Raw genomic sequence first — 16353 nt, forward strand, 5'->3', positions numbered from 1 at the left:
GTTTTCTATACTCTCTCAGCATGGCTAGAGATGAGGAAATGATGGATTGTCTCAGTTTCATTGTTGAAGATAGCTTGGATATGGAGGAGAGATTCAAGGATAATATCCATCTTGTTGGTCGCCTTATTGCGGACAATGAATTGTCTAAACACGTGGTTAAAGAGATGTTGTGGAATGCCTGGAACAAAATGGGTGTGGTTAAGGTTCTTAGAGCTAAACCAAATGTTTTCGCCATCACGGTATGAGAAGAAGCGGTGATTGGGCGTTTGCTGGAAGGGAATCCTTGGTTCATAAAGGACTATGTGTTCTCAGTTAAGCTCTGGTCATCTTACCATTCACTTAACGATATCACCACTAATAGGGCAATTTTCTAGGTTCAAGCCTATGGGTTTCCTCATTAGTATTGCACCATGAAGAATGCTAGGGCCATGGGTCAAAGGATTGGGGCAGTGCTAGAGGTTGAAGACCTTCTAGTGACTGGTTTTCAGGGTTTCACACGACTTCATGTTGACTTTGATGTCTGCAAACCTTTGGTCACCTATTTCCAAATCCCTTGTCAAAACTTTGGATCTAGGCTGATACGTTTGAAGTATGAAGGCCTCAAAATCTTTTGCTACCGGTGTAGGTGCTTGGGCTATGCACGCGGTGACACTTTCTTGGCACCATAGTCAGAGGGTAGTCACTATAATGCTGACTTGTGTAATCACATGTTATCAGAGCCTCTTCCCTGCACTTTCCATCAATTAAGAAGTCTAACCCGGTCTCCGGTGCATATGAGTGTCATTAGAAGAGGAAATGGATCGGGGAATGGGGTTTTTACAACTTACCAGGAGAAGACTGGAAGATTTCGGCAAACGAGTTCTTAGCACACAAACGGAAGGATGAGCTCTGTGCTGCTGTACTGTCATCATAGCTAGAACGTTGCTACCATCGCCATCTGCTACTACTGACAAACTTTCTGATGTGGCAAAACCTGATTCGTCTGATCTGTCGCCTAAGGCTATCTCAGCACTGGCAGATTGTCTACCCTTGACCAATACAATGGACCGTGATGTGACTAACCGCCCTAAGTTTCCTGACCATGGCTATGTATGGCATCTCAGTAGTTTCGGGACTCAATTTTCTAACGGCATTATCTCCATTAGTGTTATTGGGCTCTCTCTATCACGGGTATGGTGTGACCCATATAGGGTTCCACGGTGGGCCCTTGAAAATGCTGATGGATTTCTTCGGGCCTCGAATGAGCTTCAGACAAGCTCAACAAAATTTACTATCTTGGATTAATTTGTGCTTCTCCTCAATTAACATATTGTGCCACCCACACTACCATTACGGCTAACATATATGCCCAATCTCCTACTACCAGGTCACCTTTACCCCTCCACCCTAAAAAAAAAAAAAACAAAGATCTCCTTTAATCCCAACATGGGTCATCCTCTCCATCTTCCCAAATACAACACTCGATCCACCCAACCTAAGGCTGCGACCAATAAAGGAAAAAAGGGAAAATTCCAAAGGGCTACTACTCGCTTTGCCACTTTATATGCTTTGGAGGATGGGCTTTATGAGGTGGAGATTAGTCCATCTAAGGACTTGGAAGATGGTGAGAGACATGGTTGGCTAGTCATAAAGAGAAAGAGGGCATATCTTCAGTTGACGAAAGTTGGTAGCTGCCAACTTTGCCGAGAACCATGAAAACCTTATTCTAGAACTGTCGTGGGCTTGGGAACCCATGGAAAGTTCAAGCACTGCTAGAAATTGTTAAGCAGCAAGATCCCATGATGATATTCTTATTTAAAACTAAGTGCCACCATTTAGTTATAAATTTAGTTAAAGTTCATTTGGGGTTTGATTGTGCCTTCAGTGTAAGTTCAAATAGGCGACAAGAATCTCTTAATCCTAGATTCATCCAGTTGTTTTATTAATGCTGAGGTTAGGGATGTAGGAGACTCACGGGCTTTTATGGTCACCCTGCTACTAGCAAAAGATACCTGTCTTGGAATTCCCTTCGCCATTTATCCTTGAGATCCTCTATTCCTTCGATCGTTGGGGGGGGGGGGAGGGAGGGGAATTTTAATGAATTACTTCACATCCATGAAAAGCATAGAGGACCCATAAGACCCATCAGGTAAATCCTGGATTTTCAAGAGGCTCTCTATGATTGTTACCTCATGTACTTAGGTTTTGTTGGAATCTCGTTTACCTAGATCACCACTTCTCATAAGGGCATTAAAGAAATGCTTGATCGTGTGGTGGTTGCTTCTAATTGGAATGCTCAGTTCTCGAATCATGTGGTCACTCACCTACAACCAAGAAAATCTGATCACTCTCCAATTTTATTATGTTGTGACCGGCATTGCTTCGCTCAGTCGTAGTCGAATAAGGTCCTTTCAGTTTGTAGAAATTTGGACTACGCATAAAGGGTGCACACCTGTGATTAAGGAAGCGTGAAGTCAGCCAACCTTGGAGTTTCCTTTGTTTTAGCTAGTACATAAGATTAAGGCCACACTGGTAGCACTGCTCAGATGGCAACACTCTAAATTCTAGTCTAGAAAAGTGGAGATGTCACATATTTGAGCTAAGTTGGAGTTTATTTTGGCCTAACCCTTTACCGATGCCTCTATATGTAAGTGATCTTTATTGATGCAGTGGTTGGACACCTTTTTTGGGGATGGGGAAACCTTTTGGCGCTCAAGATCGAAGGTACATTGAATGAAGGATAGAGACCACAACACTAGATTTTTCTATCAATGAGCTAGCAACCGTAAGTCCAATAACACAATTTTGGGTCTTATGGATAAAAATTGGTGTTCAGACTGAATCTGATCAAGGGGTACAAAATATTGTTCTTAATTATTTCCAAGAGATGTTTACATCTTCTCAGTTGACTAGTGGGGAGGAAGTCCTTGACTCATTGGAATCTCGAGTTTCTGCTATATGGCAAACCAACTTGATAAGGATTTCACTGTCGACGAGATTAAAAACACACTTTTCCAGATGTAACCATCTAAGGCTCCTGGACCAGATAGCATGACCCCTATGTTCTTTTAGAAGTATTGGAATATCATTGGCAGCGATGTGGTCAGTGGTATTAAGTTTTTCCTCTCATCTTGAAAGTTCCTGAAACAGTTAAATTTTTACCCATGTTTGCCTTATCCCTAAACAAAAAAAACCAACAGAGATGTCCCATCTTCGGCCAATTAGCCTTTATAATGTCCTCACTAAAATTACTTCAAAAGTCTTTGACGTCGGTTATCTTTCCTCATTAGACAGCTTTTGTCCCGGTGCGCCAAATTTATGACCATTCAATTATGGCATTTGAGGTTGCTACTGCGCTATATAACATGAGGATGGGTAAAAATGGTTTTATTTCTTTAAAGCTTGACATGAGCAAGGCATATGATCGAATTGAGTAGTCCTATCTTCGCCATGTATTTACGAAGTTGGGGTTCCCTTCTCGGTGGATCAACCTGGTCATAACATCGGTTTCTTTTGTCACTTACTCTTTTATCTTAATGGGAGCCCATAGGGGTATATTCATCATTCAAGAGGTCTTCGCCAAGGCGATCCGCTTTCGCCATACATGTTTATGTTGTGTACGGAAGGTCTTTCGATACTCATAGCTAGAAGGAGGGAGCTCGGTCTGTTTCAAGGCTTGACTATTTGTTCTAGAGCCTCATCGATCTCACATTCACTATTTGTTGATGACATTTTTCTTTTCATCCATGCAAAATTATCGGATTACACCCAAATTGCGGATATTCTTTATGTCTATAAAAAGGCCTCGGGTCAAAATGTCAACCTCCATAAAAGTGAAGTCTACTTTGGCAAAAAATATTAAGAGGCCAGAGAGGGTGAGACTTGCTTCTGTCTTGAGGGTTAATTGGGTCAACATACAAGAAAGGTATTTGGGCCTCCCTACCATTGTTGGACTCAACCACAGTCAGTGCTTTAGCTTTATAAAGGAGTGACTTTGAAAACATCTCCAGTGTTGGAAAGGTAAGCTTCTTAGTGCAGCCTGAAAAAAACTCATTGTGAAGGTTATGGCTTAATCAATCCCAATCTAATTTATGGTGCAATAGAGTTAAGAGGGGAAAAAAAATACAGTGGTTGGCTTGGGACAACTCTTCTCACCTAAGTCTGAAGGGGGATTGGGTTTCCGGAATATCTATGCCTTTAATCTTGCTATGCTAGCTAAACATGCTTGGAGGATCATAAAAAACCCGGATTCATTGTTGACCCGTGTACTAAAGGTTAAATATTTTCCAACTACTTCCTTCCTCGATGCAGTGGTGAGACTTAACTGCTCATTTAACTGGAGGAGCCTATGCGCTGCTTGAGAAGTTATTAAGCGTGGGCTCAGCTGGATGATTGGAAACGATGCCTCTATTAACATTTGGAGAGATCCTTGGATCCCACTTCCCTCCAACTTTCGTATCTTATCCTCTAAACTTAATGGATGTACTTTGGAGAATGTCCATAATCTTGTTGACCATGCTTCCATAAGATGGAGGGTGAATTTGATTGAATCGATTTTCTCAAACACTGAAACAGAGCTAATTCTATCCATTCCTCTGAGTGTCACAGGTAAGGAAGACGTTTTGATCTAGCATCATAAGCACATGGGTGTCTTCTCCGTCAAATTCGCTTACCACGTCGCTTGGGCTTGGATTCTCCTCCACCGAAATAGTGCCTCGTCCTTTGTTGGATTACCTTCCACCTCTAGGACATGGTCAAAGATATGGAATGCAAAGGTTCCCCCAAAGTGCTCATTTTCACTTGGCGGCTTTGTAGAGATCTTATCTTCACTAGGGTGAATTTGGTGAAGAAACGCAGATGTATTATGTGTTTTCTGTAACTCAAATGCGAAGTCTTCAGTTCATCTTTTCAAAAGATGTCATTTTGCCCGCTGTGCTTGGACCTATTCCCCACTCAGTTCATTTACTGGGCAGCTTGATTCTCATTCTATGATGGACTAGTTTTCTGAGTTAGCTTCCAATTTTCCATGACATAGTTTCGATATTGCGATGATGGTTGTGTGGACAATTTGGAATTGTCAAAATGCTAGACTTTGGAATGATAAATGTGATCCACTTGACTTGGCTGTGACTTGGGTTATTTCGTGGTGGTAGGAATTCATTAGGGTAAACTCTGACCCTCATTTTCCCCATACTTCTGCTCTTAACATCATCAAATGGTCACTATCTCCTAGCAATCGTCTGAAGATGAATTTTGATGGTGCTTAGGATGAGAATGAAAGACGTGGGGGGTGAGCAGAAGGGTGGGTGTTGTGATCAGAAATGATAGCGATACTTTTGTTGCTGGTTTTTGCAAGAACTTTAGTAATGTTTTCTCTCATCTCCAAGTGGAAGCTTTGGCTTTTAGAGATGGTGTGGCTTGAGCAGTGTCAAGGGGTTTCCAAAGCTTGATTATTAAAAGTGATTCTCTTCAGATTGTATGGGCCATCTCGATCCTTCTTGTAATTTGCCTACTATTGGCAACATTATAGAACATTCCAAATTCTGGCTTCTGTCAATCATTGAAGATTTATGTACCCATTTATGCCGCCAAGCTAACACCGTATGGCTCGTTATAGCTTGAACAATGTGGATCAATGTGAATGGCTTGTATACCCTCCGTCATTCATCACTGACCTTATTTTTTAGGATCATATGTAATTGGTTGTACTTTTTCGGGGTCTAAATGTCGTAATCCTCAATACTTTTGTTTTGTCTGGTTTTTGGAGGCTTCCCCTTCGGCCCCTAATGAAATATATATCGACGCATTTCAACAAAAAAAAAAAAACAAAAACGGAAATATGAGATATTAAAAGAACTAAACATGAAGTATAAAATAGTAGTGTGTGAGCTATTGCAAGCAAGTAAATATAAAGGTAATGATGTTATTGATCTTAAAAATTACAAAGACCACATGGCATGTAGGCTGAATCACTATGAGTTAACTACATCTTTCTTGTGAATGCAAGTGTGCCAACTCACAACCAAGCTCGGTCACGCGAATAAAATAGACGCGATAGTGGTGTCAAATGCGTTGCTGACTTCTGACCTTAAACGACTAACATTGAGGAAGGGACATGTCTCGGCCTTGGGTTCTGGAACCTGAAGACAAGTTTGCCTAATTCAATGTAAAGTTCAAGATCTCTTGTACTAAGTTCGACCGCCTCAACTATATTCTTTAGTATATAGGTGTGCCAAATCGGTATCCATATGTAAGGGTACATGTACTCAAAGGAGATAGGCATTTTTATAGTGAATGTGGTTTGGTTATCTGAATGCCAAACTGCAAAATGCACCTTAAAGTAACCAATCATAGAACACTTCTCTTCACTGGGAGCTAATGAAGTGCACTCTTTGGGCAAAATAATTAAGAATTCTTCGCTGGCAAGGCTTGGATATATATCCAGCCAAAACATACATAGTGATGTTAATCCAAACTGAAGTGGCTCCTCTATCGCTTGATTCTACGACTCGCGTAGAGCGTTTTGAGTTGTTTGTTGAGTTGATGGGTTTCCCATGTTGCAGAACCTCTTATATTTATAGGGATTGACATTGTGATAAATCAATCTGCCAAGGTAGAGTCTTGATGGGCCAATGTCACTTAACATTTACCTAAATATTCATCTTTATCCATTTTAATCCTTTCCTTAGTTGAAACTCACCTTAAATTTGAACCTAGTCCCTTTATGTGACCCCTACATTCATATATGATCAAGAATGAATCCTGATATTTAGAATAATTCGCATCTAAACACATTTCATTCTGATCCTTGACAACTTTAGTTCACTAAGGACTTGACCAAGCCACATTTGAACTTAATCCTTTCACAATCCCACTTTCATGAGGACTCGGTTGAATCAATCATTTCCTAGGCTGAAAACCCACTAGTATGAGAGATCATTACTAGGCCAAAGAGTATGGCTTTCCAACTTGTGTTAGCCTATTCTCGGCTCAACCTGTTATTTTAGGCCCAAACCGATGTCTACCTCAATTGTTAGTGGTTACTCTGTTTATAATTACTAGTATCATTCCCCATCTTTGGGATGTCTAGAATCATCGAAGAAATCAGAAAAGAATCAAAAGTAAATGACATGTCATGAATGCTTCTACAGGTTAAATGATTTTTCCCCTTGCATTGAGTCAATTCCATTTTCTATCAAAATTTGTTAGGCTACTTATCCCTTGAAATTTCTATGAATCTTAAAAATTATTGAACTAAGATTCACATTTACATAACAATAATGCACAATATTCAGAAGCTTGTGACAAATGATCTATTTCACCAACATTGTTAATGATTCCCTTCACAAGTACTGAAAGAATATGGAAATTACAACAGACGACAACGTAATTTCGTATCAAGAAGCCACACTTGCAGTCTTTATCAACTCATCTTCCTCGTCAACAATCATCTCGTCTCTAAAAAGCAGCTTCAAATATGGAAGTACCTTTGCGGCCACAGGCAAATTAGCAATGTTAATATTCATCATGTCAAATCTATTGCATGTCTTATGCATGCGCGTATCATCAAACACTGGGATTTTCGGATATCGCTGGCTGAAGTGGGTGAGGATGATACGATAAACTCCCGTAGAGTTTCCAACTTCTATGGCTTCCTGCGTTGTGCTATGGTTTCTTGCTACCGCCTCGTCCGCCATGCCATCCTCAAAAGTTGTCTGCAAGACTCAAAATAGTGAAATTGATCAACTACAATCTTCCTTTTTTTCACAGTTCTATAGTTTCTTGCTAAATTGCACAATTTTATTATCTGACAAATAAAACAAAAACACACAATAAATATCGTAACTTGCCTCATGTATTAGAACTGTTGCACCGTGAGATGCTTCTATAAGTTCCGGGCAGGGCCTAGTATCACCTGAGAACACAGCCTTCCAAACCGGAATCACTTTTTCCAACACTATTCAATCTCTCTAAATCCTTCAAGACAATGCCAAATGCCTGCGGACAGTGGATGACAAGAAAACTAATCAAGGCTTCCAAACCAGCTTCATTAAGCACTTTTTGCAAGCTCTTTACAGTTGGAACTGCATTGTTGTCAATAGGACTACCCGGCCTTTTCCAATAGCTCTGCATACGGGATCTTTTAGCAAATAAATTGGAATCAACTCTCTCCGCTAATTACCTACCTGTATTTTTAATGCTCATGTCCTTGAAACGAGTTGGACTTATGGGAGAAGAGTAATCCCTATTGGCTTCAGTAACACCCAAAAGCAAGTAAAGACGCTTCTATGGTGTGCTTACAATCAAGGAACTGCATATCTAAATATTCGAGTCTCAAGTATGCATCAAAAAAGAACTTAAGCTTTATCGGTCCAACAACAAGTAATGGCTCGTGTGGCACTCCCTTCAACAAATCACGTTGTGGAGTAAGTATTCTTGCCAACCCGATATGGTGATCAGCATGAATATGAGTAATCCAAACACAGCTAGAATCTCTCACAGCACTATTAGCACCCTCTACACCATATCCGTTGTTGATGTACATAAAAAGGTTACATCTTAAACTGGGGAATGGATTTCAGTACTAGTAAATGTATTTGAAAAAATTCAGACGACGATACCTTCTTTTTAGATGTCCCAGGGTTCCTTCACCGCAATCTAAAAGTAAACCTCCTTTGGATAAAAGATTGATACGGATAGAAGTGACATTGCGATATTTAGATGTCTGAAATGATCCAGTCCCTCAAAGAATCCTCTCCAAGTCATCTCTCCTTACATTTTCCAAAAAGCTAGGAAGCGTATTCTCATTATACCATGGCTCTTCAACCAAAACTGCATTATCTCTTGGTTTGATCATGTGGACTGGTGCCACAACTGACTTGGAATAACGGACCTATCTAATCCAAGACGAGTATATGGACGCAAAGTGAACTGTTCAACACACAGGAAAATCACTACTATTAACATTTGTACATCAATAAAGTGATTGTAGAACTTGCAATAATATACAGAAAAAGCAGTCATGCTAATGAGAACCCGATTGGCACATAGAAATTGCATCCTGAGTGCAAAATACAATGGTAAATTAACAAAAACATTCCGGAAATCATTGAATCCCGAGTGCCAAATACCAAACATAAAATTCCAGAAATCTTAATTAAAAACGATGACAATATCTGCTGGAATTGCATAGAATCAGATGGAGTTGCAAATCCTAAGAACGGAGAAGCGATGTCGAGCTTTGATCCCTATTAATCTACCTTTGAACTGAGAGCAGGTGAGCACTGTCGAGAAGAGACGGTGAGATCGTTGTGGAGAGGAAGGAATCTAAATTTCAAATGGCTTTTTTATACTTGATGTCAACAAGCTGGAATAGCTCAGCTGGTTAGAGCGTGTGGCTGTTAACCACAAGGTCGGAGGTTCAAACCCTCCTTCTAGCGCTTTTTAACAATTTAAAATCTATCTATAAAAAAAAAAAAAAAACTTCAGATCGATGAGATAAGGTAAGTAGCAAGATCCACCACACACGATGCTGCAAACAAACCAAAACCCCATGCAAATCATCCATCCAGTTCATTTCAGTTCAAATATCTAAAAAATGGTTGCTCTCCAACCTGAGCTCTTGTTGTTCATCTTTTTGCTCCCTCCCATTTAACTTGATCAACTCCAACATTACCAACTCCCATTCAACTCTCAGACCTTCCAAGCCCCTCATCAGTTTCTCCAGAGCAAAAATTAGAGCAGTTAGCGCATCCCAAGAGAGCCAATCTGAAGCCATTCAACCCGAGCAACTCCCTTCCGTGGATTTCGCATTTGTTAGTGTACGTTGCATACAAATGTTAATGGAAATTCTCTGTGCATGACGTCCCCGTACCCGTCCCCGTCACTTAAACTTTGTTTTTGGGGTATATTGGTTTAATTGTGTGTTGTATATTGATTCACTGTTTTCAGTCAGTTTTACTTCCTGACCAAACACCAGATGTGCATCTTCGTCAAGCCTGTGGAGGGCAGAAACTTAGGAATATAATGTTGGATTCAAATATCGATTTGTATGGACCATACGTAAGTATGCCTCCCACTTAGCTCTTAATATTCTTATAATTTTTTTTTCAAAAAAAAAGAGGTTTATATATATGTTATATGTAAATGTTCAGAGTAGAGTTCTGCTGAATTGTGCTGGAGGAGGAACCTGCGGGACATGCATGGTGGAGGTAATGATTTTACAATTTCTTTAATTTCTTATTATTATTTAATACAGAATTTTAATTTTAATTTTTCAATTTTGTTGTATTTTGCTGCTAGATTGTTCAAGGAAAAGAGCTGTTAACCCCTCGCACAGACAAAGAGAAGGAACACCTTAAAAAGGTATCATCTGCGTACGAAAACTGATTTTACTTAAGTGGATCAATTAAATCACTAATTAATTAAAGTTAAGACGATGTGATCTTGAGAGGTGGTGATTTAACAAAAAATTGTAATGAAGGCTGACATTCCCGTTAATTAATGGACTCTTGCAGAAACCAAAAAATTGGAGACTTGCTTGCCAAACCACAGTTGGGAAACCTGACTCTAGAGGGCTGGTATGTTTTGAAAAAGTTGCAAATATGAGTTAGGCCAAGACAATTTGTCCGTCCCCTTGGACTGAGTTCGGAATCTGATCCTCCTTTCTATATCTTAAAGTAGTTTAGATTGTCGCTCGTGTATAAAACATGTTTTAATAAATTACAAGACAAAATGTTTTAGTGATTGTTTTCTCATTGGATTAATTTCAGGTTGTTGTCCAACAGCTACCAGAATGGAAAGCCCATGAATGGAAATATGAAGAAGTCCTGGTAGACCCTTCCCAGTCTTCATAAGACGTTTTTGCCTACCATTGTCAATTTGAAAAACAAAAAAATATATAATTAATCCAGTTTAAATTTATAGAGAATTAATTTAAATGGAAATGCATCATCAGTGTAATTAGCTATTACAAAATAAAATTATTCCTTTAGTATAGTTGCTGTCCACTAGTCCCCAATAAATAATGCTTTAATTTGCTACGGGAACATGTTCACTACTTAATTATATCTGTTCATTTGAAAAATATATACACAATTTACAAAAGAAAGATAATGTTATTTGAGATATTTAATAACTTGGATCATGTATAATATATATATATATATATATATATATATGTATTAGATATGTATCTCAATTTATATTATGCATTGATTAGGTTAACATTACATCTTTCCATTGTCTTTGTATTCTTGTAAATCATGTTCTTTAGTTGTACTCTAAGTCACCACTTGTGTAAGGATAATGCTAGGTAAACCATTTTTTTAGACAAAAGTTGTATACTGTATCACCAATACGAAATAAGCACATTAATTAATACTTCAGTAATAATCCAAACATCAACAATCGTGTCATATAGTTTACAAACTATAGTTTAAATAGATGGTCTCCCCTAGCATTACCCCTTGCATAACATGTATATAAAACAGGAATTTGACTACAATACTTAAATCTGTTTAATACAATCACCATTTCGACAATTAGATGGTAATTGTATTAAATACATATTAAAGTGAATAATATCTGACCGTCGAATAGTGATTGTATTAAATACATATAAATATTGTAGCCATCCCTAATATCCAATTCTCTAAATTTTATATGGTATGAGAGCATAGTGATTGTATTAAATACATATTCACGTGAATAATATCTAACTGTTGAATAGTTATTGTTTTAAATACATATAAATATCGTAGCCAGCTCTGATATCCAATTCTCTAAATTTTATATGGTATGACAGCATTGTACAATTCAAGAGCCTATTGCAAAGAATGAACATGCATCTGTTAATATTCTCGAGCCATATTGAGAGAACGTTTGTTCCTCACGTTTGTCGAACAATACATTTCTATAAACTCAATATGCATATGTCCACAAAAGCTCATCAGTTGCATTGTTGGAAATCACCGACTTCATTCATTATTCACAAGGAAAAAGTGACCTACAAAAAGGGCTTTACAAACAGCACAAGAAAATGGAGGTTCCAAGCTGGGAAAGTGAGAATAAATAACTGAAAACTTGAAGACAAAAAGAAGTAAAGAACAAAAGAAAATTGCTCTTCCTCCTTTTATTACAAATGATACACTGGAACACATTTGAAACAAATTAAGTCTCAACCAAGTTATCAGTACTCGCTGACTAAGGGTGCATGTTCTGAGTGTATAAATACGTTTCCATAGATAAGGCCAGCAAGTCCACCACCAATGAGGGGTCCAACCCAGTAGATCCAGTTGTCGTGGAAGTCGCCGCTAGCAACGGCAGGACCGAAAGACCGGGCCGGGTTCATTGACCCACCGGAGAATGGTCCGGCAGCCAAGATGTTAGCCCCGACAATGAAACCGATGGCGATGGGGGCAATGGTGCCCAACGAGCCCTTCTTGGGGTCAGCTGCTGTTGCATAGACAGTGTAAACCAAAGCAAAGGTGATGATGATCTCAAAGACTACTCCTTCAATGGCTCCAACTCCAGCAGCTAGACTGTGGATGGGGATTGTCTGAAATAAAAAATAAATTTCATAGTTAGTTGCAAAAATTTCACAAAATTTACAAAATTCAATGCAACTTTAATATGTAAACTGTCAAAATATTTTGTAATTCTAGTTAAACATCAACAGTAATGATGATGCTAGATTCATCAAATTTATTCACCAAATGATGTGTCAATATCTTGTACTTGTTATAAATTATTGTGCACTCAAATTTGAACCAAACAACATTAATTAGTTTGTTTAACTTTAGTGTTCCTATCAGTATTCATTACGTGAACTAAAAAGTTATCGACGAATCTCTATTTTGTAGGAGAAAATTCTAATAAATCGTAATAAATCTGTTTTTTTACATCTAGAGATGAATAAGGTGAGAGTTAAACTCTGATTGCGGTACTAAGTAAGTCATCTAGCACAAATGTCAACACAACCAAATTAAGCCTTGGCGTCACATAATACTTGCAATCTTAAAATAAGAGTAGTAATATTCACACGTACCTACTTTTACTTCTCATATATCCCATTGGATCGAATAAATTGAAAAAGATCAATGGTAAAAAATTAATAAGGATGTGTGAAAGGTAAAAATGAGTATATGAATATCACTATTCTAAAATAATCACACCAAAATATCATAATTGGCCCTTGTTTTGTGCATGAAGTCTTAGTTTAAGATACACAAAACTGTCATTGCATTGGGTACGTTGAAAAATATCTCACCAAGCCTCCAGTGACGAACTTGAGGATAAAGGCTGCAGCAATGGCGCCAACAAGCTGGGCAATCCAGTAGAAGATGCCAGTGAGGATGGTGATTTGGCCACCAAGAGCCAATCCGAAAGTGACGGCTGGGTTTACATGGCCTCCAGAGATGTTGGCCCCAATTGAGACTGCAACAAAGAGAGCAAAGCCATGGGCAATGGCAACGGCCACTAGCCCAGCAGGATCAAGTGCAGCATCGGATGTCAACTTGTCTGTACACACAAAAATAAAATCCCAAATTCTTAAAATAGAAAAATCAACAAATCAACTGCTAGGGTATACGGAAATGATTTTCGCATACTTTTTTCTGTTTTTACAGATTTTGTTTATTTCAGTCTTTTAATTTATTTTTTAAGTTTGTTCAATTCAAAAGCTAAAAATAAGTAGGGATGGTATGCAAGTGGAGAAGAGTTGTTTGCATAAATCACTTCCCTGATTTTATAGAACGGATCTATTTTTCAGCCATGCTTAACGAATCAACTCATGACCTATTTTGATCTTAACTCAACTCAGTCGTGAATTTATCGTATCATTTTGATAGTTTAAAGGAAATAATAAATGTTATTGTAAGCTAACTAGCTGATGATGCAGTTGATAAAAAGAATAAATAAGATAAAAAAAAGAGCTATTAGGGGAAACAAATTAGTACTGTAAGCTATGGCTGAACCAACTCCTGCAAAAACAAAGAGCAAAGTGGAGATGAACTCAGCAAGGTAGGCCTTCAAGGACCCCAAACTGAAAGAATCATCAAATCTCCCAAATGCTATTCCGGCCATCTTTTGGAAATTGGAACACTTACTACTATTGAAGAATACGGAGGAGAAGAAGATAAGGTTGTAGAAAGAAGGGTGGCCTAGGTCACATATATATAGCGACAACGAGTAAAACCTAAATATTTAAGGTTTATTAAATTATATGAGTTCATGAGCTGCACAGCAAATATTTATGTGTTTAGATACAATAAAAGGAAAACTAATGAAAATGTTTTGAAAATTTTGAGTTTTAATTAAAATGACAAAAATGTGTTGTAAGTGAATGTTGAAGGTATATGGCTATTGCCACATCATCAGTTGACTACCACATCATTTGACACATCATCACAGATTACCACATCAGCTATTGGAGTTAGTCTGTTATCAGGTAGTTAGAGTAATAGTGTAGCTGATAAGGCATATCTGCAAGCTATATAAACATGTACTTTGTGTGTGTGAGAATTGTATTGAATCAGTTGAGAAATAACCAAAGCTTTCATTCTTCTTACACTTTCTCTCGCTCTCATCTCTCTATTTCTTTAGGCTTTGCTGTTGAATGTTTTGCATACATACATTCATCTCTACATATCTGGATGAATGTTATCAGTGAATAGTATCAAGAGTGACTTATTAGAGTAAAAATGTTATTTTTCGTTAAGGTAAACAATACCAGAAATGTTTTGTTAAAACTTTCAAACGGAAAATGATGGGTGATTGTATTTTTAGATCATATTTTGTAAATTATATGATATGTCGTTTGATGTTGGATACTTTTTTTTTTATCAAAACAAAAAATTCAATGTTAACAATCAACTGATATAATCTATAATTCAAATAGATAATCTTTGTAACATCATCCAAAAAGAATATATATGAAAGAGTGGAGCCAAACATGTCACTTTTGTGCAGTCTTAGCTGTCACTAACATGCCTTAATAGATGTGTCTGGAAGCTCATCAATGATTCTACCATGTGACCAACAATTCTTTTGCTTAATGGAGAATAAAAAGTGATAAAGACATATTTCGTTTGGCCCTTCTACATTTTAATCTAATTATTTTATTTTATTTATTAACTTATGTATTAAAAACTTTAATAGTATTTTTTTTAACTTATATTTTTTTTTCTTTTTTGAACGATTAAAATTAAGTCATGTTAATAATTTATATTTATTTTTTTAGAAAGAGGAAAGTACAGTAAAATTGTGAAAGGAATAGAAGAAAAGATAAGAAAAATGAAAGGGATTTAATTAAAAAGGGTGTGAAACTCATATAAAATACATAGTTGGTGAGTTTGGTGGGTCAAGAAAATAATGATAAAAGAGGAAGTGATGGACGGCAGGACAAACTTTGGGCCACCAACAGCACCGACCATGCTCCAAAACTAGGCAATCAGGGTTTCTCACGTTTGAAAATGAGAGGAGAGGAATATGCTACGGAGGTATTGGGATCATCTATAACTTGTATTCTAGGTTTTAATTATTGTGAATAATTGGCCTCCTGATTGGAGGATAGAGAGGAATCTCAATGTGTCTGTCCTACCTACTACTATTCACTGCTTTAGTTTTGGAGATAAAAAGTTTTTTTTCTTTTCAAAAAAATTATTTCATTGCATGTCTTTTTTTTTTTTCTTTTTTTTTTGGTCAAACGATAGATTTGTTAGATTAGATGTTAACTTAGTCAACATCGAAATGTGAATCTACATCCTCATGTAAGAACTCAATTCCTTTACACTATTGTGGTAAAGGGCTACCTGTTTTTTTTACTGCCTCCACCAGTGCTAATCGATGAACATTCGAACTTAAATATCTTTTGATATATATATATATATATATTTGAGTTTTATACAGAAATGTTCTCTTGGTTACTTTTGGCGAACAACGAATTCTTGATCACTCACTGTTTGATTTGATATCAACGGTTGTATATGTTTTTAATATTTTTAATCTCAATTTAGTATGGTGATATTACATGGGTAACTACGTTTGCACAACAGAAGTAAGATACAATAATGCAATCGTAGACGTTGCTTTGGTTTTTCCATCGTCATTGTCAAAAATCTAGTTTCTTTCAAATAAAAAAGGTAGCCATTGACTTTAAGTCATGAATAATATATATATATATATATATATATATATATATATATATGAGATCGAAGAGTGCTAGTTGGTAGTCAATGAATATTTGAACTTAAGTCTGAGGATTTATACCAAAATTTTCGAGTAAATTACATTTTTATGCTCCAAAATTTTGAATCTATTACATACACGGATAACCTGATGGCATAGAATAACATCCAGGCGCGAAAAATATCT

At 37.3% G+C, this 16353-nt stretch overlaps 2 protein-coding genes, 1 non-coding gene and 1 pseudogene across 3 annotated transcripts; 2 read left to right on the top strand and 2 right to left on the bottom strand.

Annotated features, from left to right (window-relative positions):
• Positions 1 to 7212: 7212 nt before the first annotated feature.
• LOC103966903 lies at positions 7213 to 9496 on the bottom strand (annotated as a pseudogene).
• LOC103966441 (photosynthetic NDH subunit of subcomplex B 3, chloroplastic) lies at positions 9002 to 10977 on the top strand. The gene is made up of 7 exons (XM_009379612.3): positions 9002 to 9059; positions 9478 to 9800; positions 9931 to 10041; positions 10134 to 10190; positions 10282 to 10344; positions 10497 to 10559; positions 10752 to 10977. Exons 1-7 carry the CDS (start codon positions 9002 to 9004, stop codon positions 10833 to 10835), a joined length of 759 nt encoding a protein of 252 aa, XP_009377887.2. The 3' UTR covers positions 10836 to 10977.
• On the top strand, positions 9346 to 9419 carry TRNAN-GUU. The gene has a single exon. It is a non-coding gene; the product is annotated as a tRNA-Asn (tRNA).
• A 961-nt stretch (positions 10978 to 11938) lies between the features above and the next one.
• LOC103966432 (aquaporin TIP2-1) lies at positions 11939 to 14132 on the bottom strand. Its single transcript, XM_009379603.3, has 3 exons — positions 13938 to 14132; positions 13250 to 13500; positions 11939 to 12538 (listed from the first exon to the last, which is right to left on the bottom strand). Exons 1-3 carry the CDS (start codon positions 14062 to 14064, stop codon positions 12170 to 12172), a joined length of 747 nt encoding a protein of 248 aa, XP_009377878.2. The 5' UTR covers positions 14065 to 14132; the 3' UTR covers positions 11939 to 12169.
• Positions 14133 to 16353: the final 2221 nt, after the last annotated feature.

Source organism: the organism of the source record quoted next, unplaced genomic scaffold (assembly GCF_019419815.1).
Source record: "Pyrus x bretschneideri cultivar Hongxiangsu unplaced genomic scaffold, Pyrus_bretschneideri_v1 Contig20, whole genome shotgun sequence".
Lineage (NCBI taxonomy): Eukaryota > Viridiplantae > Streptophyta > Magnoliopsida > Rosales > Rosaceae > Pyrus > Pyrus x bretschneideri.

What these genes read in the sequence shown, in the direction of transcription:
- LOC103966441 (XM_009379612.3), top strand. Translation starts at nt 9,002, where the DNA reads ATGCTAATGAGAACCCGATTGGCACATAGAAATTGCATCCTGAGTGCA. An exon ending in TGGATTTCGCATTTGTTAGT is followed by an intron (nt 9,801 to 9,930) that starts GTACGTTGCATA and finishes CACTGTTTTCAG; the next exon opens with TCAGTTTTACTTCCTGACCA. An exon ending in AGAAGGAACACCTTAAAAAG is followed by an intron (nt 10,345 to 10,496) that starts GTATCATCTGCG and finishes GGACTCTTGCAG; the next exon opens with AAACCAAAAAATTGGAGACT.
- LOC103966432 (XM_009379603.3), bottom strand. Translation starts at nt 14,064, where the DNA reads ATGGCCGGAATAGCATTTGGGAGATTTGATGATTCTTTCAGTTTGGGG. An exon ending in TGGTTCAGCCATAGCTTACA is followed by an intron (nt 13,501 to 13,937) that starts GTACTAATTTGT and finishes TTGTGTGTACAG; the next exon opens with ACAAGTTGACATCCGATGCT. An exon ending in AGTTCGTCACTGGAGGCTTG is followed by an intron (nt 12,539 to 13,249) that starts GTGAGATATTTT and finishes TTTTTATTTCAG; the next exon opens with ACAATCCCCATCCACAGTCT.